General features: G+C 38.2%; 10 protein-coding genes and 1 non-coding gene across 13 annotated transcripts; 7 read left to right on the top strand and 4 right to left on the bottom strand.

The window, feature by feature from the left end:
- Positions 1-196: 196 nt before the first annotated feature.
- On the top strand, positions 197-936 carry LOC117781567 (dynactin subunit 6). The gene is made up of 2 exons (XM_034618336.1): positions 197-259; positions 322-936. The coding sequence occupies exons 1-2, from the start codon at positions 243-245 to the stop codon at positions 860-862; spliced, it is 558 nt and encodes a 185-aa protein (XP_034474227.1). The 5' UTR covers positions 197-242; the 3' UTR covers positions 863-936.
- LOC117781568 (probable DNA-directed RNA polymerases I and III subunit RPAC2) lies at positions 860-1,369 on the bottom strand. The gene is made up of 2 exons (XM_034618337.1): positions 1,245-1,369; positions 860-1,188 (listed from the first exon to the last, which is right to left on the bottom strand). The coding sequence occupies exons 1-2, from the start codon at positions 1,260-1,262 to the stop codon at positions 886-888; spliced, it is 321 nt and encodes a 106-aa protein (XP_034474228.1). The 5' UTR covers positions 1,263-1,369; the 3' UTR covers positions 860-885.
- Positions 1,370-1,536: 167 nt separating this feature from the next.
- On the bottom strand, positions 1,537-2,426 carry LOC117780572 (transmembrane protein 126A). The gene is made up of 2 exons (XM_034617150.1): positions 2,254-2,426; positions 1,537-2,188 (listed from the first exon to the last, which is right to left on the bottom strand). Exons 1-2 carry the CDS (start codon positions 2,370-2,372, stop codon positions 1,636-1,638), a joined length of 672 nt encoding a protein of 223 aa, XP_034473041.1. The 5' UTR covers positions 2,373-2,426; the 3' UTR covers positions 1,537-1,635.
- A 257-nt stretch (positions 2,427-2,683) lies between these two features.
- LOC117781335 (cohesin subunit SA-1) lies at positions 2,684-7,278 on the top strand. The gene is made up of 10 exons (XM_034618079.1): positions 2,684-2,888; positions 2,953-3,268; positions 3,330-3,503; positions 3,571-3,870; positions 3,932-4,365; positions 4,433-5,268; positions 5,753-6,111; positions 6,178-6,468; positions 6,530-7,070; positions 7,132-7,278. The coding sequence occupies exons 1-10, from the start codon at positions 2,812-2,814 to the stop codon at positions 7,191-7,193; spliced, it is 3,390 nt and encodes a 1,129-aa protein (XP_034473970.1). The 5' UTR covers positions 2,684-2,811; the 3' UTR covers positions 7,194-7,278.
- Positions 7,279-7,720: 442 nt separating this feature from the next.
- LOC117780235 lies at positions 7,721-8,501 on the top strand. The gene is made up of 2 exons (XM_034616681.1): positions 7,721-8,079; positions 8,134-8,501. Exons 1-2 carry the CDS (start codon positions 7,768-7,770, stop codon positions 8,416-8,418), a joined length of 597 nt encoding a protein of 198 aa, XP_034472572.1. The 5' UTR covers positions 7,721-7,767; the 3' UTR covers positions 8,419-8,501.
- Positions 8,409-8,926, bottom strand: LOC117780236 (dolichyl-diphosphooligosaccharide--protein glycosyltransferase subunit DAD1). The gene has a single exon (XM_034616682.1). It carries the CDS (start codon positions 8,838-8,840, stop codon positions 8,502-8,504), a length of 339 nt encoding a protein of 112 aa, XP_034472573.1. The 5' UTR covers positions 8,841-8,926; the 3' UTR covers positions 8,409-8,501.
- An 87-nt stretch (positions 8,927-9,013) lies between these two features.
- LOC117780234 (proton-coupled amino acid transporter 1) lies at positions 9,014-14,379 on the top strand. 3 transcript variants are annotated; one of them, XM_034616679.1, is made up of 7 exons: positions 9,014-9,087; positions 9,349-9,494; positions 9,561-9,670; positions 11,005-11,161; positions 11,527-12,433; positions 13,037-13,209; positions 13,271-14,379. In XM_034616679.1, exons 4-7 carry the CDS (start codon positions 11,035-11,037, stop codon positions 13,513-13,515), a joined length of 1,452 nt encoding a protein of 483 aa, XP_034472570.1. In that variant the 5' UTR covers positions 9,014-9,087; positions 9,349-9,494; positions 9,561-9,670; positions 11,005-11,034; the 3' UTR covers positions 13,516-14,379. The 3 variants fall into 3 exon arrangements, with proteins under 3 accessions (XP_034472570.1, XP_034472568.1, XP_034472571.1); XM_034616677.1 differs by having other exon boundaries at positions 9,015-9,087; positions 11,515-12,433; XM_034616680.1 differs by lacking the exons at positions 9,014-9,087; positions 9,349-9,494; positions 9,561-9,670 and having other exon boundaries at positions 10,947-11,161.
- Positions 14,380-15,925: 1,546 nt separating this feature from the next.
- Positions 15,926-16,023, top strand: LOC117782460. Its single transcript, XR_004617282.1, has one exon. It is a non-coding gene; the product is annotated as a U6atac minor spliceosomal RNA (small nuclear RNA).
- Positions 16,024-16,505: 482 nt separating this feature from the next.
- LOC117780745 lies at positions 16,506-16,982 on the bottom strand. Its single transcript, XM_034617386.1, has 2 exons — positions 16,880-16,982; positions 16,506-16,807 (listed from the first exon to the last, which is right to left on the bottom strand). The coding sequence occupies exons 1-2, from the start codon at positions 16,887-16,889 to the stop codon at positions 16,551-16,553; spliced, it is 267 nt and encodes an 88-aa protein (XP_034473277.1). The 5' UTR covers positions 16,890-16,982; the 3' UTR covers positions 16,506-16,550.
- Positions 16,983-17,654: 672 nt separating this feature from the next.
- Positions 17,655-20,253, top strand: LOC117782034. The gene has a single exon (XM_034618945.1). The coding sequence runs from the start codon at positions 17,679-17,681 to the stop codon at positions 20,070-20,072; it is 2,394 nt and encodes a 797-aa protein (XP_034474836.1). The 5' UTR covers positions 17,655-17,678; the 3' UTR covers positions 20,073-20,253.
- Positions 20,254-22,515: 2,262 nt separating this feature from the next.
- Positions 22,516-23,539, top strand: LOC117782035 (glycine-rich cell wall structural protein 1.8). The gene is made up of 2 exons (XM_034618946.1): positions 22,516-22,927; positions 22,983-23,539. The coding sequence occupies exons 1-2, from the start codon at positions 22,525-22,527 to the stop codon at positions 23,459-23,461; spliced, it is 882 nt and encodes a 293-aa protein (XP_034474837.1). The 5' UTR covers positions 22,516-22,524; the 3' UTR covers positions 23,462-23,539.
- The last annotated feature ends 515 nt before the right edge of the window (positions 23,540-24,054 follow it).

Below are 24,054 nucleotides of genomic sequence, written 5' to 3'. Positions count from 1 at the left end.
ATTTATTGCAAAGTTAAACCATTTTGAAATTAGCAACAATTAGCCAACAAAAACATGCCAAAAACAGTTATTTTTCGTCCAAAGCGTTGGCAACGCGGCGCTGCCACAGTTGCTCGGCAGCTATCGATAACTCACTCTGCGATAGCACCTGGCGCTTGAGCATATTTAGTATAATTTTAAGTGGCCGTTTATGCAGCCCTCAAACTTTTGTTTATTGTTTAAAGAAACAAGAATTAAACGGAATGTCCGTGGAAAACAAGTAAGATGGTGATTTACAATAGACACAAAAATTGATAAAGTTTAACAGAATCATTCATGTAGCATAAAAATACTGCCCAAGTCTGTGGTATGCGAGGAAAGTACGCTGAGCGGTGACATCACCTTCTCTGCGGGCTGCGTCGTCCATCCGAGTGCAACAGTCACTGCCGAGGCAGGTCCCATAATAATTGGCGAGAATTGCATTATAGAGGAGTATGCAACAATTGCGCATGAATTGGAGAAGGGCGCCAGTTGGGATGCCAACAACATTTTAAGCATTGGCAGCCACAATGTCTTCGAAGTGGGCTGCACAGTGAAAGCATCTCGCATTGGCGACAAGAATGTCTTCGAGAGCAAATCGTTTGTGGGCAAAGGTGTAACCGTGTCCAATGGCTGTGTGATTGGAGCTGGATTGCAAATGCGCACGGTGCAGCGGCTGCCGGATAATACAATTGTTTATGGGCAACAGGCGCTGCAGCGCGAGGGCATCGATAAGCAAGGATCACAGACACTACAAATTGACTTTTTGCGCAAGGTTCTGCCGAATTATCATCATCTGCGAAAACCAAACTATGATCCCAAGAAGGCACGCAGCGTTGTGTAGTCTTAAATGCATCTCTAATTGTGTTAATTAACTTCTACATCCTTGTCATTAAAGCTATTTATCTCCTTCTCAAACGTTTCCATTGTATGATCACATAAAGCCTCCAAATCCTCCAGTCCACGTTTCAGCAAATCTATAGCACGCTCGCGATGCGACTGTATACGGAAATGCAGCTTCTGCTCCGTGGGATGTGGTATCGTATAGCCGCAGAAGTCCACCTCCGGATAGCGTGCAATTATCGTTTTCAATGCATTGCCCAGCGTGTGACTTTCGTTCGTAAAAACAAATGTGCGGGAGCCATCGCCATTCTTTTCATCACCTGCCAACTGAGAAGCATACCTTAAATGTCAATTTGAAAGTTATTTTTATGTACACTGCTTACCTCTGCCAATGCGCCCATTATGCATCAAATATAGCTAAATGAATTTAATTTGTATTGTTTAATCAAAAACGTGCACAAAGTAGAGTTGAATCGAATCGTTCGGACAAAGTTCTATTGAACTAACCACTAAAATGAGCGAACTAAATCCCTGATAGGAGGTCATTTGGTTCAGTTTTGCACATCAGTTGAACTGCGATAAACAACTCTAGTTCAGAATAGGGATGGACTGACAAAGCGAACCAGTTTTGAGCCAGTTCAAAACTGCGCTAACTATTTATCAAGCACTGAGTACTTTCCCTTTATCGATACTTTTGTTGGCGCAAAAGTATAAATTGTATAGTACCAAATGTATTTACATTTACTTAAAGAACAATATAACAATTCATTTAATTTAAATGTCAATTCGCTGTGGCATGTGCTGCTCTTCAAGTTGATGCTCAATTTCCTTCATGCGCAGCATTAAGCTAAAGTTCTGCTTCTCCTCCTGACCAGTCAGATACATTGTAATAAAAGCCTGTATGGCGATTATAGTACTGAGGGCGGGCACAATTGGGCGTGTGAATTTCCTATACAACATGAGCACCTCTTTGGGATTCTCTGTTATTGACGGCAGTCGGTAGGTGAAGCATCTCGTGGCGAACATAAATGCAGCAAATGGCGCCAATATCGTGGGATAAACCACGCCCATTGCAGTTTGAAAGGCGGCACTACGTACTTGGGTGCAGACAGGGCACTCGGACAATGGATCTAGGAGAATTGGCCGCTGTATGAAGAATTTGTGACTCAACATTGTGAATATCGCGGGCACAGCAACAATTGGCAAATAACTGGAAAGGCGACCATGGCTGCCCAGTCGTAATCGTGTGCGGTAATGATTATTAACGTAGGCACCCGTAGCCGCTGCCATTGCACTGAGAATGCCGGGCGTATAACGCAGGGACCAACTAATTGAAAACAAAATAAAATTAGTGGTTAGATAAGCAGTGCAAAGTGTGTACTGCATACATACACTTCTCCAATCTTGTCCCAGGCTGTTATGATCTTCCACTGATATCTCAGGGCCTGGTCCTCTGTTATCAGCACTGCATCCTTAGGCAACTGTTCAGGTTTGCCACGCGATAATGCCATTTTTTAATTAATAAAATAAAATAAAAGCCGCATCGACTTCACGGATATTAGAGATGTGTTGTTTCGATCAGATTAAGTTCAAATGAACTGGTCACTCAAATGAACGAAAAAACGTTCATTTTGCTCACATGTCTGGGATAAATTTAATTTTCTTTATTGTATATGAAGATTCATAGGGAGATTAAATATCTTCATTATTAAAGAAAGCGGTATACAATGTCGCATAATAAATCTGTTTTAGGTTACCATTAAAAGATTGAACTAGCTCAGAAAATTGATGATAGGTCGATATCACTTCGATAATATTATCAGTGTTTCGCTGACATCCCTAGTTGAGTTTTTCGTGGACGCGACGGCGTCGATAAAATCTGGCGCAAAAGAGAAAAACATAAATAAACAATCGTTAAATATTAAAGAGAACAGCAGTTAATATAAAAACATGATGGCGCGCCGCGGTGGGAAGCGAATACGTATGGATGATCCGCCTCCGGCCCCGGAATACGACGAGTTGCACAGGTAAAAATGAAAGCAATCAGAATTTAATATTTGCATTTAATAAATGAAAAATCTATTGCATTAGCGATGCATTAAATGAAAGCGCTTCGGATGCGGACAGTCCCACCAAACGGATGACGAGACTACGAGCTCGTGGTGGCGTGCGTGACAAGCCGCCAATTATCGACGACGATGAGGATGAATTCTTTGCTCCCGTTTCACGTAAGAGAAAGACGCCACAAACACGCAAGCCAGCAGCGGAGCGCAAGGAGAGGATTGAGCGACCACGTAAGGAGCCAGTGGAGAAGGCGCACCACGAACGAATTGACAATGAACGGGAAATCACCACAGATGAGAACAGTTTGTACTACATTGTGCGCCACTCAAAGAATCCCATTGCGGTAAGTAGACTTATCCATTGATTGTTCTTTTGATTGATTTGAATTTTTGCCATAAATGTAGAGCATTGTTGACCAATGGATTGAGCAGTACAAGGCAAATCGGGAGACGGCACTCGTCGCTCTGATGCAGTTCTTCATAAATGCCAGCGGCTGCAAGGGTAAAATATCCGAGGATATACAATATCCTGTTGATCACACGGCCATCATTCGCCGCATGACTGAGGAATTTGATGAGGTAAGCAGCATATTGAAAGAAATAACAAAATCTGGCTAATATCTGTTTCTTTTTTGGTTTATTCAAGGAAAGCGGAGAGTATCCATTAATTATGACTGGCACACAATGGAAGAAATTCAAAAATAACTTTTGTGATTTTGTGCAAACGCTTGTCAAGCAATGCCAGTATTCCATTATCTATGATCAGTTTTTAATGGACAATGTAATCTCACTACTAACTGGATTGTCTGACTCGCAAGTTCGCGCCTTTCGACATACTGCCACATTGGCAGCCATGAAATTGATGACTGCTCTGGTGGATGTTGCTCTGCTCGTTTCCAATAATTTCGAAAATGCAGCTAAACAATTTGAAGCAGAACGTGTCAAGGTAAGAATACTATTCAATACACTTTTTGTACAGTTTAATTAATGACTCATTTAATTTGTAGTCTCGCGATCGTCGCGCTACGGATCGCTTGGACTCCTTGATGACAAAACGTTCGGAGCTGGAGGAGAATATGGATGAAATAAAGAGCATGTTGACCTACATGTTCAAATCGGTCTTTGTGCATCGTTACAGAGACACATTGCCGGATATAAGAGCGATTTGCATGGCTGAAATTGGTATCTGGATGGAGAACTATCCACAGAATTTCCTAGATGATTCCTATCTCAAATATATTGGCTGGACATTGCACGATAAAATTGGTGAAGTGCGTCTGCGCTGTCTGCAGTCGTTATTGCCACTGTACGACAAAGAGGAGCTTAAAGGCAAACTTGAGTTGTTCACATCCAAGTTCAAGGACCGAATTGTGGCCATGACGCTGGACAAGGAATTCGAGGTATCAGTACACGCTGTCAAGCTGGTTATCAGCATATTGAAGTAAGTTATAGTTATACATATTCTATAGACTTCATACTAATTGTGGTGTTGAATGTTTGTATTTTAGAATCCATCCGGAGATTTTGGCTGATAAGGACTGTGAGATCGTTTATGAGTTGGTTTATTCATCTCATCGAGGCGTTGCACAGGCCGCTGCAGAGTTTCTCAACGTGCGATTATTTCATTTAACCGCCGACATGGAGGAAACAAAGACGAAACGTGGCAAACTGCGTTTGCCCAACACACCGTTAATACGGGATCTGGTGCAATTCTTTATTGAATCGGAGCTGCATGAGCATGGCGCATATTTGGTGGACTCTTTCATAGACAGCAATGAAATGGTTCGCGATTGGGAATGCATGACAGATCTGCTGCTGGAGGAGCCCGGTCCCAACGAGGAGGTCCTGGACAATAAGCAAGAGTCTACGCTCATTGAGATCATGGTGAGCAGTGTCAAGCAATCGGCATCCGGTGAAGTGCCCGTTGGACGTGCCAGCAATCGCAAATTCACACTTAGCTCGAAGGAACTGAAGGCCATACAGGACGAAAAGGTCAAGTTGACGGAGCATTTCATTGTGACACTTCCGGCTTTGTTGGAAAAGTATCAGGCTGATAGCGAGAAATTGGCAAATCTGTTGGCAGTGCCACAATACTTTGATCTCAATTTGTATACCACAAATCGACAGGAGGGCAATCTGCAATCGTTGCTCGACAAGATCAGCCAGGTCATGTGTATGCATACAGGTCGCGATGTGCTCGAAACCTGTGCCAAGACACTGGAGTGCCTCTGCGCCGAGGGCAGCGCCACATATACTCGCTGCAACATTGCCCGCTCCAACATCATCGAGAGCGCTGTCAACAAGTACAAGGATGTTATTGTCGAGTGGCGTAATTTGATTTTAGGTAAGTGGAAAACCGGCTAAGATTTGACAAAGTTATGACAAATATGTGCAGTGATTGGTAAAAAAATTTATTTCAACAATTTAGATGCACAGTACACCTAAATTAGAGTTGAGCTGTCGATTTTTCATAAAAATCAATTCAATTAACTCGATTGATCGCAAACACAATAGCCGAGTTAAAGTAGTTAAAAAACGCATAGAAATTTGGTATAAATGAATTATATATATGAATTATAAAAGATATAACATTAACTATTGAAAGGGATTCGCACAATGAAATAAAAATGTATCTTTTATTTGAACGCTTTTTCCCAATATTAACGAACTTAAAATTTCTTAATTTTTCACTCTATGTTTTGATTTCTACAGTTTCTTGTTTTTGCTACTTTGTTTTATAAGTTTCTTTGAAGATTGTTCTTAGTTTATCATTTTTTTTTAGTTCTAAATAATATATGTTAATCACGCTATTTGTACTTTCTTTACAGGCGAAGAGACACCAAATGAGGATGATATTTATAACATAACCATAACGCTAAAAGTGCTGTCTATACTTTATTCATCACACAATCTGAATCCTTGGGATCTATTCAAATCGCTGTTCCGTGATGTGGAGGAGGCACAGTGCAAAGACAACGTTGAGCGTTGTCTGCCAAATGAGGCATTGGCTTACTGCATTGAGGCTTGTTACTTCTCCATAAGCTGGGGACTCTACTACGTCGAGAATGATTGTGAAGCTCTCAATGTGGCTGCAGTTGTTGCCGAACTGCGCGGCAATTTAGATAGCTTCATGTCCGCCTGTTTTGAGCTAACACGCGACGGACCCACTGTGCAAATTCAAGAGGCTGTATGTAGAGAATAATCGAATTGAGATTATGCAATGATTTTTAATTTTACTTCTGTTACTCGACAGGCCTATCAGTCCATTTGCGATCTACTTATAATCTACTCGGATCAATTGGCGCGCAGCGAGAGCGAACATATACGCAGCTTGGAATACAAGTCGCGCTTGGACGAGCATCTCATTCTGGACAATTTTGTGCAGCATTATGTGTTCTCACTGAAGCAGGTCGTGGCCCAGGATGAAACACGTATCGAGGAGTTGCACAAGAAACGCAATTTCCTTGCCTGCTATTGCAAGCTCGTTGTCTACAACATAATTCCCACCATGCGAGCGGCGAGCATTTTCAAATACTATGTCAAGGTACAAATTATTTCCTTAATTAATGAAATATCCAAGCTATTATCTATATATTTATTTCTAGTGTTATAACGAGTATGGTGACATCATAAAGGCCACTTTGGGCAAGGCACGTGAAATTAACAAAGTCAACTTTGCCATGACGCTTTTGCTCAGTCTTATAACCGTATTTAAGAGCCTGATGGAACAGAACGACGATGGTCCGGTATCAAAGAGTTCACAGGAGTTCATCGATCTAAAGGAGTTGGCGAAACGTTTTGCGCTCACATTTGGTTTTGATGCACTGAAAAATCGGGAATCGATTGCGGCCATACATCGTGGTGGCATATACTTTGCTGCCAACAAACAGCCCGATGATCCAGTGCGTGCTCCGACTCGTCTACTTTTCCTAGAGGTGCTCAATGAGTTCAACTATAAGCTGCTAAAACAAGATAAAAAGGTGATTATGGCATTCCTGGATAAGGTCATTCCACCAGGTATGCCATCAAGCCGTGCCGAGGAATGGCAGCCGCTGGTCCTTTATCGCAACTCCTTGCTACACGGTGAAACCGATCAGGCGCCTGTGACCACACGTCGGGCATACACTCGCAAACGCAGAGATCATGGTAAGTAGCCGGCAATTTATATGAATAACAAGGCCATATTTAACACTTGTTTCTCTATTAGATGAGGATGACGAGGAGGAGGAAGATGATGAGGAACACAATGATCCGGATTATAGAGGCTAAGGCTTCTCTATGGCAATTAACTTTAAGTGTACAACATAATCCCTTCAAATAGGTTTAGGAATAAAGTGTAATTGTTAAACTGAAACTTAATATTATATATATTACATAAACGCTGAATTTAATTACTGAAGTGGGAATAATTAATTATCTAACCACTAAGAACATGTTGAGTGTGATTATAATAACAACAACCAAAAGTTGACCGTTAAAAAAGGATATTCAATTTGTACTTTAAATTTTTTTAAGTTGCACTTGATGTCAACCTAATCGATTTTAATGTAAAAACAATCGGAGTAGTCGATAGCCACATTTATTGATGGTATTCCCGCTCTAGAAAATATCAGATGCTCGTTGATGTCATGGCAGTGCTGTAAAACTACAAAAGCGTCATTCAGTCACTGTTATTAACTTAACTATTTTATAGCTAGCTGTGGCTATTTTCAGACTTGGCTTGCTATTTTTCTGATGATTTCCAGCCAGAAACAGCTATTTTTTCTACCAAAAAGTTGGCTACATTGCTTTCAGTTGAATTTTGTATGAAAAAAGTTTGATACCTCGAATTATTTAAATAAAAATGCCGCCCAAGCGAAAAACACAATTGCAATTTAACACAAAAACTCAGATACCGAATCGAGTGCAGCGGACAAATATTACAAGTGCAGCACCAAACGTTTGCGTTAAATCGAATCATGGCTCCGAAATGGAGAATAGCATTCCCAACGAAATGGCACCGTTGGTGAAAATTCCATCTTCATCCAATCAATTTGCCGTGCCGCAATTCAATACAATTGTACGGAAGCATGGAGAAGCCACGGCATTGCAGAATATGCGCGTTGCAGTTGCTCCTGATCTCACCCCCCGTTCCAAGGCGGCCATAGCACCAAATGTATAAACAATTATTACACACAGTTATATTAAACTAATACCAATTTGATTGTAGGTTACCAAGAAGATGAACTTTGCGCCAAATGCAGCAGTATTTAAGAATCTGACGCCACTGAACGTTAACGACTCGCTATATGAAATGAACAAGACCAAAGCTGCTTCATCCAAATCCAAGGAGTCTATCCAAAAATGTCATCAAGCGGAGCCAACATTGGAGGAGTTTGTTGAGAAGATTGATCATTTTCGTCTTATAATGCCGGAACCAGAACTACAACTTGACTTTCCACGCGAAGACTTTGATTTTCTAGTGGCCTATAAAAAAGTCTATGGTTATGATTAACATCTAATGCGTATGTTTATTTTTAAATTATACATTTTGTCGTATGCAAATAAATGTAAGTGGGATGTATCGTTCCTTATAAGTTAGCCAATGAAGTTCATGACGACCAAATGTAGAATCACATGGGCAAATATAAAGTCGGCGAAACCACGTTCCGGTGAGATGCCGGCAAATACAGCCTTGTTCTGTGGATTTGCCTGGAGACGCAGACAAACGGCCAAAACGAAGCAGCTTACGGTGCTAATGAAGCCGGACAGAAACGAGTTGAACGGAAATGTGCCCACAAGGCAGCAGTAAACAAATTGTATGATGCCGGTCAGCAGAATGTAGCCCAAGTAGATATCCACCATTTTCAGCTTCTTCGGCGTGTTCTGCACATAGTCATTGTAGAATTTGGAGACGACGCCACCGATTTCAATCATTTTGAGGTTTTTTAATTGTATTTTTTACAGAATTTCTTGCTAAAATGTAATTTGTTATTTATTGTACCGCAGACACGTCACTTATGACTGAAGCACAGTGTTGTAAACCACGAAACAGATGTGAATTGTTGCATTTACCAACACCACTTGTGAATTGCCAGTAAATGACTTAGCGAGAGGAAGAAGAAGACCAATTTAATTGGTTTTTGTTTTGATTGTGGGTCTCGTCGCCAATTCTGCTTAAGAGGTATTATCATTATTAATGCAATCAACTAAATTGAAATAATATTGCAACGTATCAAAAAGCAATAGCTGTGCTTATCAAATATGGCCAGCATATGATTGGTGCTAAAACATCTGTTTTGGTTGTGTGTATTGTGCAATAACAAACTCGTCGCAGTTAACAACAATTGCAACGTTACACTTTTGTTGATAAACATGTATTAATTTCAAAGTTATTACCTGAGTCAATTCGGTATCCTCAACAAACAATGTCTTTGTTCAACAGGAATTGATAAAAATTTTAAGCTTGCGTCGACGTCGACGTCGTGACCTTGTGGCTTTGTGGACCTTTCATTGTCAGTGTCAGCAGCAAGCAGCAGAAAGTAGAAAAAATCAATGGAAGACTTGACGCCATTGACAAACCTTCAACAGGTATTCAAAAATCAAAGAAAGCTTCGCATCTTCATCTTTTGTTAATTTCTATATGTTTTCTTACAGTTTTAGTTCAAAGTTTTTACTTTCCTTAACTATCGACGCAACCAAGGCCACTGCCCGCATTCTTAATTTAATTCCGAAAAAAAGATACATTATCTACAGTTTTTTGCTTTTGTAAGTGAACAATTAATTTTTTTTGAAAATTTTATGATGTTTATTTAAATTTTGTATACTTGCATTTAATCTGCTTGCGAATATAACAAAGGTCATTGCTCGTGTCATAATATCACACAATATCTTTTAGGAATTATCTTCTAAATTATCTGTTATAGTTTTAAAGAGTACGGCTCTAAAATCTTCTTAAAGGTAGTGGAGATATGTGCTCGCACGGGCCTTGCTTTTATCATATCACAAAACTTTTTGAAATTATCTCTCATAATTGTCGTGAATAGATTAAAATAAAGATAGTTTTAAATAAATATCAATTTAGATACCATGTGTTGTGGGATCTTTTTTTGTTTTATTTAAATTATGTCAAGATCTGCAGATCTTCTTGTGTATTATTCTTATTTACGTTCCAATACTTAATAAGTAAAATGTATATAATTAAAAGGTATAAAAAATTAATAGATGAGGTTACTTATGTTATGTAATGAAATCAAATTATAAATAAAATCGTTGGTTTTATAAATATTATAATAAATCCAACAATCAAATAATAAAAAATAGTTCTTTACACATCTTATAAAGAATTAATAGATGAGGTTACGTAGTTATATAATGAAATAAAATTATAAATGTAATCATTGGTTTTATAAATATTAGTATAAAATAATTGTGGGCGTTTACTCAGAGTGATATTTATTTATTCGCCTAATTATAACATGATTTTAGAGCTTATTAATTGATATAAAATTGTATGTGTGTAATATGTATGAATATATTCATGGGTGTTATCGCTTACGACTTGTTTTTTTGTCTGTGCTTCTGGTATAGGCTACATACTGAGTCACTGGACTCCTCAATTTGATATCGAGTGTATGAATGAATAATGCGCATATATATGAGTACATGTATTGAAATGTAATGAACTCGATCTTGTAAGTGAGAGTAGTCCAAGTCCAAGGCTTATCCATATCAGTTTCAGACAGAGGCACACGCAAAATTTTCCACTTCTTTCTGGGGTGTGTGCCTCTTCTTATCGTTATCCGAGTTGCAAGTTCTCTCTTGAAACCGAGTCAGCGGAAAATTTTGCCAGGCACAAAAGCGGCTCTACATGGTCTTGTTTTTTCAGTGTGACTTCAGCTAGCGAGTCGAGCACATCATCTACACACACACATACACACATACACTCACGCACGCACGCACGCACGCACGCACGCACACTCATACACCCACACATACACATACACTCACTCACATATAAACAGAAAAAAAGAAGAAAAACACAAGAGATCATCATCAGTTATTAGTGCATTTATTTGGCCTGATCGAATCGATCTTACAGCTCGGCGATCCCGCGAAGCGCAAACCGAAGATGTCCGAACGTCAACCGTTGTTGCTGCAAGGCGATGCCTCCGGCAACGGATTAATCAGGCCACCTGTACGCAGCTCACCGCCGGACAGTACGCTGGTCAATGTGCACAGCGAGGACAGCATCGCAGGTAAGCAAATCAATTTGATCTTTTTATGCTAAGATGACATGTGCTGAAAGTGACATTACAATTTACGATTAGCTGAGTATAGTGATTGGATTGGATATTAACAATAGATTTTAAATTTGTTTTACATATTATAATGAAGATATCATACAAGTTACAAATACTTGCGATTAATATTTAAAATAACTTAATTTTTTAAAGGTATTAGTTACAATTTAGATCTGACTTTAAAATTAATTATTATTCATTTTTAATTTTTTTATATGTTGTAAGATTAATGAAATGTTCAAGTGTCACTTTAAGTAAATGTCATGATAGCATACAAAGAGTACATACTGAATAATTTGCTAATATAGTGCACGCCGCAGCCAATGGAGATGAAGATGAGCAGAGTTCTCAAGCTGGCGATGAGAATCTCAAATCGAGCTACAATCCTACACATCACCGCACACTGGAGCATCCCACATCGAACTTTGATACATTGGTGCATCTGCTGAAGGGCAACATTGGCACTGGCATTCTTGCCATGCCGGAAGCCTTCAAGAATGCCGGCCTCTATGTCGGTCTCTTTGGCACATTGATAATGGGCGCCATTTGCACACACTGCATGCACATGTTGGTCAAGTGCTCCCATGAGCTGTGCCGACGAATGCAGCAACCATCGTTGAACTTCTCGGAGGTGGCATTCTGTAGCTTTGAGACGGGACCTTTGGGATTGCGACGTTATTCGCATTTGGCCAGACGTGTGGTTACCACATTCCTGTTCATCACACAGATTGGTTTCTGTTGCGTTTACTTTCTGTTTGTCGCACTTAATGTGAAGGATGTGATGGATCATTATTTCACAATGGATATACGTATCTATCTGCTGTTAATGCTATTGCCCATGATCCTTTTGAATCTGGTGCGCAATCTCAAGTACCTGACGCCCGTCTCTCTTCTTGCTGCTTTCCTAACCGTTGCCGGATTGGCCATCAGTTTCTCCTACATGCTACACGATTTGCCCGATGTGCACACTGTAAAACCCGTGGCCACTTGGGCCACACTCCCACTTTATTTTGGCACTGCGATCTATGCTTTTGAGGGCATTGGCGTTGTCCTGCCCCTGGAGAATAACATGCGCACTCCCGAAGACTTTGGCGGCACTACAGGCGTCCTTAACACGGGCATGGTTATTGTTGCCTGTCTCTACACATCCGTGGGATTCTTTGGCTATCTCAAGTACGGCGAGAGTGTCAAGGGGAGCATCACACTCAACTTGCCACAGGGCGATATGTGAGTATTAATTGATTTGTATGTCATTATAATTTGAAATTTAGTCAATCGTAGTTATTCGTATACCAACGTTTAATATTTGAACGGAAATTACAAGTAAGGTTTTCTTAGAAAAATATTTTTATTTTCATATAATGAGATTTGTTTTTTTGAAATAATACTCCAAAAAAATGAACTAAAATTGGCGCTGAAAACCGATAATATTTTAGTTACTAGTGCCATAACTAATAAGGATCAGCGAAAATTAAAACTAAATTAAAAAAATAGTACCATGTAAAAATAATTTTCTATACGTCAACTGTATTATACATATGAAGGCAGTTAATTTTAAATATATATGATAAAATGTTGAGTTGAGTGTACATATATACAGTTATTGTTGATATGACCATCTGTACGAATTTAACTCAAAAAATGCACATATAAAATTATACAATTGGACACAACTTTTTTGCTTCTTGAGATATCTAAAACAAAACTTTAAATGTGTGAAATGGTATTATATTTGTGGTGTCTACATTTCATTAATGCCAGATTAGTATATCATATAGCTGCCTGATCTCTTAGTGATCTCTTAATAACTCGAACGGTTCTCCTTCACAGTCTATCGCAGATGGTACGCATCACCATGGCTGTGGCAATATTCCTCTCCTATACCCTGCAGTTCTATGTGCCCGTCAACATGGTGGAACCTTTTGTTTGCAGTCACTTTGATACGACACGTGCCAAAAATCTGGCATCCACGGTGCTCCGCACGGTGCTGGTCACATTTACCTGTAAGTGTTTAGATCCTATCAGGCTATTGCAATCTTTATTAATTTAAATTTCTTATTTTAGTTTTGCTGGCCGCTGTTATACCCAATCTGGGTTCTATTATCTCACTGGTGGGCGCTGTCAGCAGCTCGGCCCTGGCTTTGATTGCTCCACCGATCATTGAGATCATAACATTCTATCATGTGGGCTATGGTCGCTATAACTGGATGCTGTGGAAGGATTTTCTCATTTTGATATTCGGACTATGCGGTTTCGTTTTCGGCACTTGGGCGAGCCTGGCGCAAATTTTGAATCCCAGCGTTAACTAAGAGTTGACTCCAATATTCAATGTTTGTGTGCGAATTTACGTCGAAGGCTTTTTGTAGATTTTACTACAAACTATATCAATAAGTTTCTATAGTGTATTTGTTTAGATTTTGCTATTCGTTTAACAGGTGCTCAGTTGCTGCAAGTGCTTCGATTTTATTTGGTTTAAATAGCTTTTATTTATTAGCACAATTCAGTACTAGACAATAATTAGCATTTTTAATCCCCATTGATTACTGCCTACATATTTTGTTTTTTGTTTATATCCAATGTAAAGTGTAAAGTTTTTCTGTGTTAAATGTTCATTTATTTTTTAATCGTGAACTGAGAATCGCACAATGCCAAAAAAGTGATTTCGCATAGTATTGATAAACAGTTATTGTTTAGATTTAATTGTTGTTAGGGTGTTAGTTTTAGGTCAAGAGCAGCTCATTCCAAATGCCACGGCCAATTTCCCTAGATGGAATACAACTTGTTGTATTAAAGACATTAACTATAAATATATAGCTTAATTGTTTTTTTGTGTGTGTCTTTCGGATGACATTATTATACTCTATGTATACTCTACATATAAATATATATTATACACACTAACTATACACACTTACTATTATGTGTATAAGCTGTGAAATAAGCTGAGATCGAAGAAGAATCATGATATTAACTGGAAACTGCAGAAGCGCAAATTTCATAGCATTATATATAAGTACAGATATAGATATAGTACATATTTGCCAGAGGATTGCTTTTTTAATCTCTGTAAATTATGACTAAAACAAATACATGTAATTTAAATCGATTTTGAAACCGTAACTAAAGACAATAATAAATTGAGTTAAAAGTTTGTGAATGTATCATATACTGAACTGAACTGTGCCCCTTTTGTTGACATCATCAGTAGTTTTAATTGATAGTAGCCGCGTATCGCTTCCATTCATAATTCCCGGAATTTGTCGTGTTCCATCAAAACAATCTCCCCAATTTGCTAATGTCGCCTGGGGTTAAAGATTCTATACCAGTAAGTACCACTATCGTTTTAAATATTCCTTATTTTCAATGAATGGTTTTAAAGAATCATTTTAATTAATATTGTAGCATTTATATTTTTAAAAAGTTGTTGATAATGACTATGTTTTTAATTCAATTCTCCAAATAATAATATTATTATTTTTGTTTAATTTTAATATCAAATTGTTAGATATTAAATTAGTTTGATTAATAAAGCGAATAATTATTTTAAAAAAACCTCACATGTTTAGATTTAACATTTTTCAAGTTTTGTTTAAATAAACATGCATACTAGACTATTGCAATGGGAATATTTCTCATTTGGATAACTTTCAAATTGAGTTATAATGTCTGTGTACATTTTTTTCATCATATATAAAAGAGTTTTTCTTTAATAGTAAGCTATCGAATTCAAGTTTACAAACGCGGTTTGTGAGAGTTTTAATAAATCGTGGATTGTCATAAACAAGTGTCGATTGCGTGCAATTAATCGGAATCAGACGGTGTTCAATTTTAATGGAACGATGCATGTAACAATATTTTTATTGATGAACAGTTTTTCAAGAAAGCTAATGGTTACAAGCCCTGGCTATATAAGTTGACCATCATTGCTTGTCGATTTATGAGAAAGTCGTCTAATCCAATTCCTAATATTGTGTTTATTCTACTTAAAGAGTTCACAAATATTAATCACTCCTGCCCTTATGTGGTAAGCATTAAACTCTGTGTTTATCTATACATTTGAATATTCGGAAATATTCTCTTATTTCAGGGTACTCAAATAGTTGATGGATTTTATCTATGAAATCAGCTTTTAGGTCTTTCATTGCAAACTGGAGACTATTTACTGGCAATGACTTGGTTATTTGGTAAGAAGCCCCAATCCTTGACTTATTTGTATTTAGCATATAAAGAAAATTTGTAATGACAAACAGAAGGCGATAATTCCAAAACTATACTTATTATATATCAGTTATTTCAATTAATCAAATTCATGGTTCTATATTTATTTATATATCCATACAGTAAATATATGTGGCGTCGTTGATCGATTTGTAATATAACACTGTAATCATTTATATGCATTTTTCAATAACATTGTATAATTAATCATTTTTAAATTTTTTTTGATAGCGGAAAAAAATTTATAAAAGCGTAGAAAAATAAGAAATAATGATAAACTTTGTATAATAATATCAATCTTTAATAGTTTAATTATCATAATATATTAAAAATTAATCTTTGAAGTTGAGGTTGAACTAGTTCTGAGTATGAACAAGTCGTTAGGTAAAATGCCATTCAATGCAGCACAGTGCAAATACACGAGTGTATACGCTTATAATTCTCAAGTTGTTATTTAGCGGCAGTCGCATATAAAACGCGAGCGTAGCTGACGATTTGGTTGTGTTGTTTGGAAGGAGAGCAAGTTAGCACTCCCCTAGACAAGGATGGAACACATAAACGAATGGCGGGGCACAAGACGAAGCCATTCACAAGTTTTTTTCTTCGTACTTATATCTTAATATAACAGGTTAAAGGAGACATCACCGGCTAGATATATCATATTTAAGTGGTTTGTACGTTCCTAAACTACGAACTAAAGAGTATTTCTCTGTTTTTAACCCATAGAGATATTTGGTATTCTTTTTTGAGATAATACAAATTCGAAACATTCTATTATTTCCAGGTTCTTACATTAATTTATGTATTTACATTATCAATGATCTGTGATATGTTGTAATATTTTAAGAAGATTTGATTCGACAAACGCCACATTTTTTTTAAATTTAACAGAATGATAGATGGTAATACAAGCACAAGTTTAAAGAAATTGCCTTGAAATTTGGTAATCAATTGGTTCTATGGGATCTTCAAGAGTCCTGGTAATTTCATTTAGTAATATCTCTTTCAAGAATTATCCGGAAAAAGTTAATCAATAAACTATTAGTCGAACATTCTTTGCAGTTTATAAATAAAATTGTAGTTTTTTTTTAAAATAATCTTTAAACACTTTTATTTATTTGCAAATTTAAGCATCACTTTCTGGGCAAGGTGGTGTCCATACCCATGTAATCCAGGAAACGCAACCGCCTTCGGACATATAACCAGTATTTATTGGGCATTGCACGGTAGAAATTTTACCATTTTCGCATACAAAGTATTTAGTGGGATCCCAGAAATTGCGATAACTTTGAGGACCGACGATGCCAGTGCAATTCGGCTCTCCATTGCCATTGGGATTACATTCGGCAGCGACGTACGCGACCAGGCAGAACAGGACAATAACTTCAGAAGGAAGTCAAGAATGGAAACGATAATATTAGAGTTGCAAATTTCAATTAATGATATCACACTCACCGAATTTCATGTTGCTCAGAATCAGACAAGTGATTGCTACTGAATGTGCCTTTCCTAACCAAATGCCGAAACTTATATACTCGTCTCCGTCATTTGATATCGGTTATACTGGCTCTTTATTAATATACAAACTTATCTTGGCATGTCGTGTTCATGTTCTTGTTCTGTTGTTGTTCGTGCATTGATAATTTCTATTTTAGCCGGAACATGAAAACGTTTTTCAATAATCTTGCCGGGGTATTAAATCATACGCACTATCTTGACGTACTTATTAGTTCCTTAATTAGTTGATTTGTTAATCCGAATTGTGCTAGCCCCAGTGAGATCATAACGAAACAATCTATATAAGCAGCAAAAGTTAAAGATCAAAGTTAGTATTGGGACAGGATATTAGTTTTTAAATTGCAGGATTGTTAAATTCGGAAATAATCTTATTCATTGAAGTATTGTGGAAACTTGGAAGAAAAGATTAAGTGTTTTTAAGCAACCGCTTTGAAATGAAGGCCAATCAGATTAATTTTGAATTTGCATTTTTGGGGATCTAAAAAAGATCTATTAGTATAAATATCATTAAAATGTAAGAGAATAGAAGAAGCAATCGTATCGCTCGGTCCCTTTGTATAAAATTATTTTAATTTGGAATAAAACAAAGTAGGTTGCAAAATTTGTATGTGAACAATTTTGAATTCGAAAATAGTATTAAAGCAATTTGGAGAACGAGTAAAGTGGGATTAGAATGGCAAAAAACGACTATAATACATTCGTGACATTGGAGAGATCGTTGCGTTGGTTGCGTGGCATGTCTGTGAAGCAGCTCAATGGGTGCAACAAATTGTTGCACTCCCTGCGCGATGACATTGAACAGCGCTCAACGTACCGGGTACGTGAATGCCTCACCCTGTTGGGTATTACGCCCATGTTAACATCGAAGCAGATCAAGTGCATATTGGAGCTTAGTCAGGATAATGATTTGGCATTTTTGTGGTTCATTTGGGAGGCGTTCTATAAGACGCCGCACGATTGTGATGCCGAAACTGATCAGTATTCGATCAATGAACAGTTGATCTTGTCTGCAATAGCTCATCTGGATATGACAACGACAATGCGTGCCTTGGATCAAATACTTCCCACTGCGGAGCGTTCCAAAAAATATCAGGAAATGAAACGTGCTGAGAGGTTGAAAAGAGAAGAGAAAATTAGAAAATTGCACGAAGAAAGACGTCCAAATCTACCGTTTATAATCGATAATAGTTTGCCCTATAGACAACGTTATCAGCAGCTAAAAGAAGCTAGAAAATTGGGAAAAAATCGTGAAAATGTTCACAAAAAAGGTGATAAAATTTTGCCCTATTTGATGCCACAATTGCGACCCAAGTTGTTTGAGCCCATGTCGATGACTTCAACGCCAAGTGATCGTAAAGTGGTTTTTCCAAATTATGAAAGATATAAGGATAAACATTATCGCATTCCCAATGAAAGTACACGTTGGTTTACCACCTTTGAATTGTCGCCGGTTAAGCGGGAAATCAAGAAATGTCTGTCGGACGCACTTGCTCCACTTTTTGGAGACAATCGCAAGCCCTTAGAGAAGTCCGTTTGCAATGTTCATCGCATGCTGGAATTATCGGCAGCTAAGAAGGAACAACAATTGACCCTCGAGACGATGGAGCGTTGCATGAGATTGCTCCATGGCCAAAAGGAAGAGAGAAGACGCCGTCAGATCATAAGACAGCTGGAGGAGGACGTGGAATGTGCCGCCGAGAAGCTGCGACGGGATGCACAACGTCAGCTGACGAAGGTGCAGCAGTTGATCGGTGGCACCTGCAACGTCCACACAGGTTGCCAAATGTGTGGCAAGCTCGCGACATCGCCAGGATTCAAGGATCAGAGTGAGAGGAAGGCAGATCTGTCGTTTCTTCTGAACGTAGATTTTACACTCAGTCATCCAATTCCTGAGGACGCCGAAGAGGATTCCCCGGTTAAAGTCTATCAACTGGGAGAACAACGGCTAATGAAATTTATAACTCCCGAGGAGGTCAACTTAAAGAACACTGTGGGTGCGAATGCTCACTGCTCTGGCAATGCAAAGAAGCAGAAGAGTCCCCACCGCTGTCCTCCCACCGAAGGGGTTATCAAGGTGCTGAACGACAGGGGGGAAGTTGTGAAAAAGGTGATGCCGCATGAAATACCCTTCTGCCCGCCAGCTCGTCAGTCTTCCGATGCTTCGGTTGACAAGTTTTGCTCCAGGAAAACTATGAAAAGTGGAGTTCTTCAATGGGATTACTTCAAGATATATAAGGCTCCATCGCAGACACAGTCGGAGGGACGATTTCGCGATACTCGACCAATTGTTAGAAGCTATTGCATTACAGCCCTCAATCAGGCGATAAGAAGATCATCTGGGGGAGGAGCAGGGGATCAGAAGGAGCAAAGGGAACAGACTGAACGTATAATTAGGAATATAAAATCAGATTCCGCTTTGGAAGCAGCCGACAAGTCGGCCAAACAAATTTTCAGAGAATCCGTCAAGAGTAAAAGCTTAATCGGCGAACTGAGAAAAAGTACGATGCCTAGAAAAGATGTTATATGTGATTTGGTTTCAGCTGAAGGATTCAAATGTATAGAGTCCATAGATCCCGATGATACAGCGATGCTGATCAAGTTACTAAAGGTTGCTGTGGATATCATGCGACGTGATCCACAATATGTGCTGGTAACTCTACCCAATGCTCACATGATGCCTATTTTAGTGAATTGGGTTGCCGAACGGTATGGTAAGACCTATAACTATCATCAGATGAGAAATATGGCCAAAAGCGCGAGGCATGTCTATGATCGTCTCAATCGATTGGATACCATCATTCAGCATGTTCCATCTCCGAAGAAGAAATACATTCATAACTTCAGCTGCATGGAATCCTATGATAAATACCATGAATATGTCTGCAAGATCGGCCAAACGCAGGACGAATATCACAGGAGACTCAATAAAATGGCCTTGGATGAGTCACGAATTATCTGGTTAGCTATGCATGGATACTCCAATCTTGGAGGCTCTATTACGGATACCTACTTTGCCTATTTGCCAGCTAAGGAATTGGACTTTATTCGACATGATCTCTGGAATTCCCGAGACTTCCGCGACATGACATCCATTCGGAGAAAGGTACGCGAAAAGGCCTCTTGGAAATAACTGCCAGCGATCTGTACTTGCAATGTCGAATGCATCAATGAATAATGAATCTATTCAATAATGCACTCATCACTGCAAGCACAGATTTTATCAAAGATTATCCATTGACAGTATCCATGCAAAGTGTGCTTTAATTTGAGTAAATTAATCAAATCTAATACATAAAAATTTTAAAACACCACTTAAACTAAATTTGTAATTTTAAAATTTTGTTAAAATATTATATGACAGTTATACTAGCATTAAATTTGATATACAATGTAAAAGAATTTATATAATATTCATTTATTTCGTTAAAAAATATTTTCCCCTTAGATATGGTTTCGATTTTAGGGCAAGTATTTTTGAAATTGAAAATTTAAATGTTAACATTGCATTTTCAGTTATCTCCTTATATTGTATTATGTAAAAAATCATGGCCAATTGGAAAATAATTTTTGACTTGTAAAGTTGCTAAGCAAAGGCTTGACTAAACCGATTTTATAACGGAATGCCATTTTGAACACGGTTTTTCCTCTTTACTGATTCTTGATTCAAATTTAATTGGAATTCTCCACTTTGAAATTTTTAAAAATTTTAAATCTCAAATTTTCACTTTTAATAGATTCCTTATATAGTAATTAGTATAAAGCAACACTTTAAAAATGTATTAATGTTTTTTGTATGAAATCATGTCAAATTGGACAAGAAATTTGATTTGTAAAGTCGCTAGGTCAAAGGTTTGACCAACTTAAAACCTCCATAACTTTGTTAAAACTGAACGGAATGTCATTTTGGTCACGGTTCGGCCTCTATATTCATTCTGTATTCAAATTTTAGTATTTAATTTGATACCCTGTTCCTCAAATAACATTTCTGGCAAGTGCAGATAATGCTATTGAGGTGAAGTTGCGCAGTCATCGAGATATTCCTGCGTTAACTAAAGAAATTTAATTTTCATGCGATACATGAGCTCACTTATGTTTTTATATATTATTGATCGATATTTGTTCATTTATTAGCGACGCATGCGCATTGCGAATTGCTCGTCATCTTATAAATTAATCAATCTATTGTCATCATCTGTGATAAGAGCCACCGAAATTGTTTCATTTCCCTGAAACTCTCACCATGTATTACTTTGTGATAGTGCTTCGACGAAATGCTATATAAATTCTGAAAACACTGATAGCCTCGGTTCGTGGCGTGTTCTGATAACACAAACGTCAAACGGTAGACAAAAGACCGGGGGCAACCCAAGTGCAGAGTTTGCCAAAATTGGCAACTGACAGTTGACGGGTGGCAACTGTTAATCGGCAAATGACAACATGGACAAGGTCAACATATTTTGCATTTTTTTTAAAGCTAAAAATAACAAACATTTTTATGCAACAAATTCTAACAAATTGGCAATTTTTCAGTATAGCTCTTCTTCTTATCTCCCCCACTATTAGTAAATGCAACGAAGACGAACGGCGTTAATTTCTTGACTATCTTTAGGAGACAAAATATTTATGATGTTGCTGCGAGGGTGGTTTGATAAGTTAAGAAGCAGCTAAGGCGTCATCCTCTAATATGGGAAAGTGTATATACATTTTAGAGATGAAAGCGTGTCATGACACGGATTTGATTTAGTTTAGTTAGTATAGAATTTCCTATTTAATTATTAAATAACAACATTTTTTTAAATATTAATACACACATACACAGGAAGAGTTTTCTGTTCTCTAAATTTCATAAATTTCAATTTATTAATATATGTATATTTTTTTTATTAAGTCATTTTTAAATTTTGTATTTAAAAAATATTGGTTTATGTGTTCAATTTTGAAATATCCCTTTAAATTTAAACTTTGTTTTTTTATCTTTTCAGAGATGAATTAAAAAGAATTATAATAAAATTGTTTATTTTATATTATCTTTTTGATATTTTTTCTCTGTTGCTGTTTAATTAATAAATATACTTATTGCTTAAATTAACAGCTGTAACAATTTTCATATATTCAAATATTTAAAGTTCTTTACACTTTAAAGTCGTGAGATATCGTAATATGATCCCATCGTTAACAAGAGAGTTACAAAAGGTATTTATTTATTTAAATTTTATTTCATTAACCATTTGACGTCAAATTGGCAACTACACGCGTGCTGGCCAAGTTAATGGAACCTGTGTGTAAAAGTGAAACGACACACAGGCCACACTCCATGGATGCCACAATGCGTTGTCTGGCGAAAGAACTTGCCATATGGCGACACTAATTGTCTCAATGGTTGCAGAGGGTGTCGCCTCCTCAAGCGGCAAGCAACCAAGCGTCTCCCTCCACTTGAGCTGCCGTAGACGCTGACAATTTGAGGCTTAAATTGCCAAAGCATAATTTGTCGCCAGTCTCGCGAATTCCCTCGAATGTTGCAACAATACTTGGAGTAATCTTTTATAAAGTCGTTGACATTGCTTGAAAAAAACTTAGTCGCAATGTTCGGATTCCAAAGTGAACTACTCGCAAAGCGAAGTCTCCTGTTGCTGTTGTTGGGTTGTGTGCAGCTGAGTCGGGCACAAAATGCCAGCACAGTGGTGTGGGAGCCATCTAATGGGAATACCAGTAAACGTGAGGTGAGCAGCAGCAGCAATGGACTGGATTATGCTGGCACTAACATTGCCAAAAGCTATGATCCTCCGCCGGAATTCTATAGAGGACCAGGCTCAAGTTCCGGCTCCGTTTCCGGTAGCTACGTTGGTTCTACAGGCGCTGGCATCGGTGGCATCAGTGGCATCGGCGGCAGTGGAGGCACACAGCTGGGCAGTGTGGGTGAGAGTCTCAGTGAGACGTACAACAAGTGGCGCCATGGAGCTGGCTCCCAACAACGCATCAGTGTGGGTAAGTAGCATTACCAAATCCACTCCAGACAGTACTAAAAAGCACTCTTCAACAGGTCACTATGGTGGCGGAATAGGTGGTGGAGTTGCCGCCCATGTTCCCAGTACACATGGAGCTGCTGGCTACGCCTACGAAGGACATCCCTATGAGTATGCGGGTGGCAACCACCATGGCGGCTACTATGGCGGCAATAGTGCTGAAGCTGGCATACCCTTTGATGTCTATGGCGCACGTCCATCTCATGGTTCACATCATGCGCATTATGGCCATACGGGCGGAGAGTACGCGTATCTAGAGCCACATGATGTTGCCTCACATAAGGGACCACCAGAGTTGTCGCATAAGGCGCTACTTGCCAAGAGTTTCCTCATTCCGTTGGCCAGTGCCGCCGTCTTGGGCATCGCTGCAGCCCTGGTCAGTAATCCTCTCCTGCTCCAGCTGGGCACGGTCTCTGGTGTGGGCGGTGGATTGGGTCCCGTTGTGGGCAAGCGTAAGAGACGTGCGCTGCGACGCGCCTATGCAGCACATAATTAGTGATTATAAATATTTCAAATTCATTCAAAAATTTCCAACTGCTTACCAAATAAAACTAACGAAATTATTACTCTCAAAGCACGTTTAAATAACATTCAAAAAGCTAACCAGCCAAACCACATTAAATTTTGCACATTAATTTAAATTTGTATCTATAAAACATGTTTTTCAAATTTTGACTTTGCGCTAAATAATTGTCGCTTCTTCTTTGATGCGCAGAACGCATCGATTAAATTCTATTACTAGCTATCGATTGCAGCAGCGCCTATCGGTGTTAGCAATGCATTGCGGCTATGTAAACTAACAGACTCTGTTAACCGATTGTAAAGCCGCACAAATTGAAATAGCCGTTACATTTTAAGACAGCTGTAAATGACTGGAGTGGAAAAAAACATATAAAATAGGTAAATATAAAATAAAACTAATTTAAAAAGAAGTTAACAAAGGTAGTTCCATTAAATATTTCAGTCATTCGGACATGGCATTACTCAACTGTTTACTATTATGTGTCAAGATCAAGCATTAGATAACTCTTTAAGTTTGCTTAGTACGCAACACGCTTCAAAGCCACAACTCATTTAGAGCCCAGACAG

The sequence above is a fragment of the Drosophila innubila genome, assembly GCF_004354385.1.
Source record: "Drosophila innubila isolate TH190305 chromosome 2L unlocalized genomic scaffold, UK_Dinn_1.0 4_B_2L, whole genome shotgun sequence".
Classification (NCBI taxonomy): Eukaryota; Metazoa; Arthropoda; class Insecta; order Diptera; family Drosophilidae; genus Drosophila; species Drosophila innubila.
This window is presented reverse-complemented; position numbering and strand designations above follow the sequence as displayed.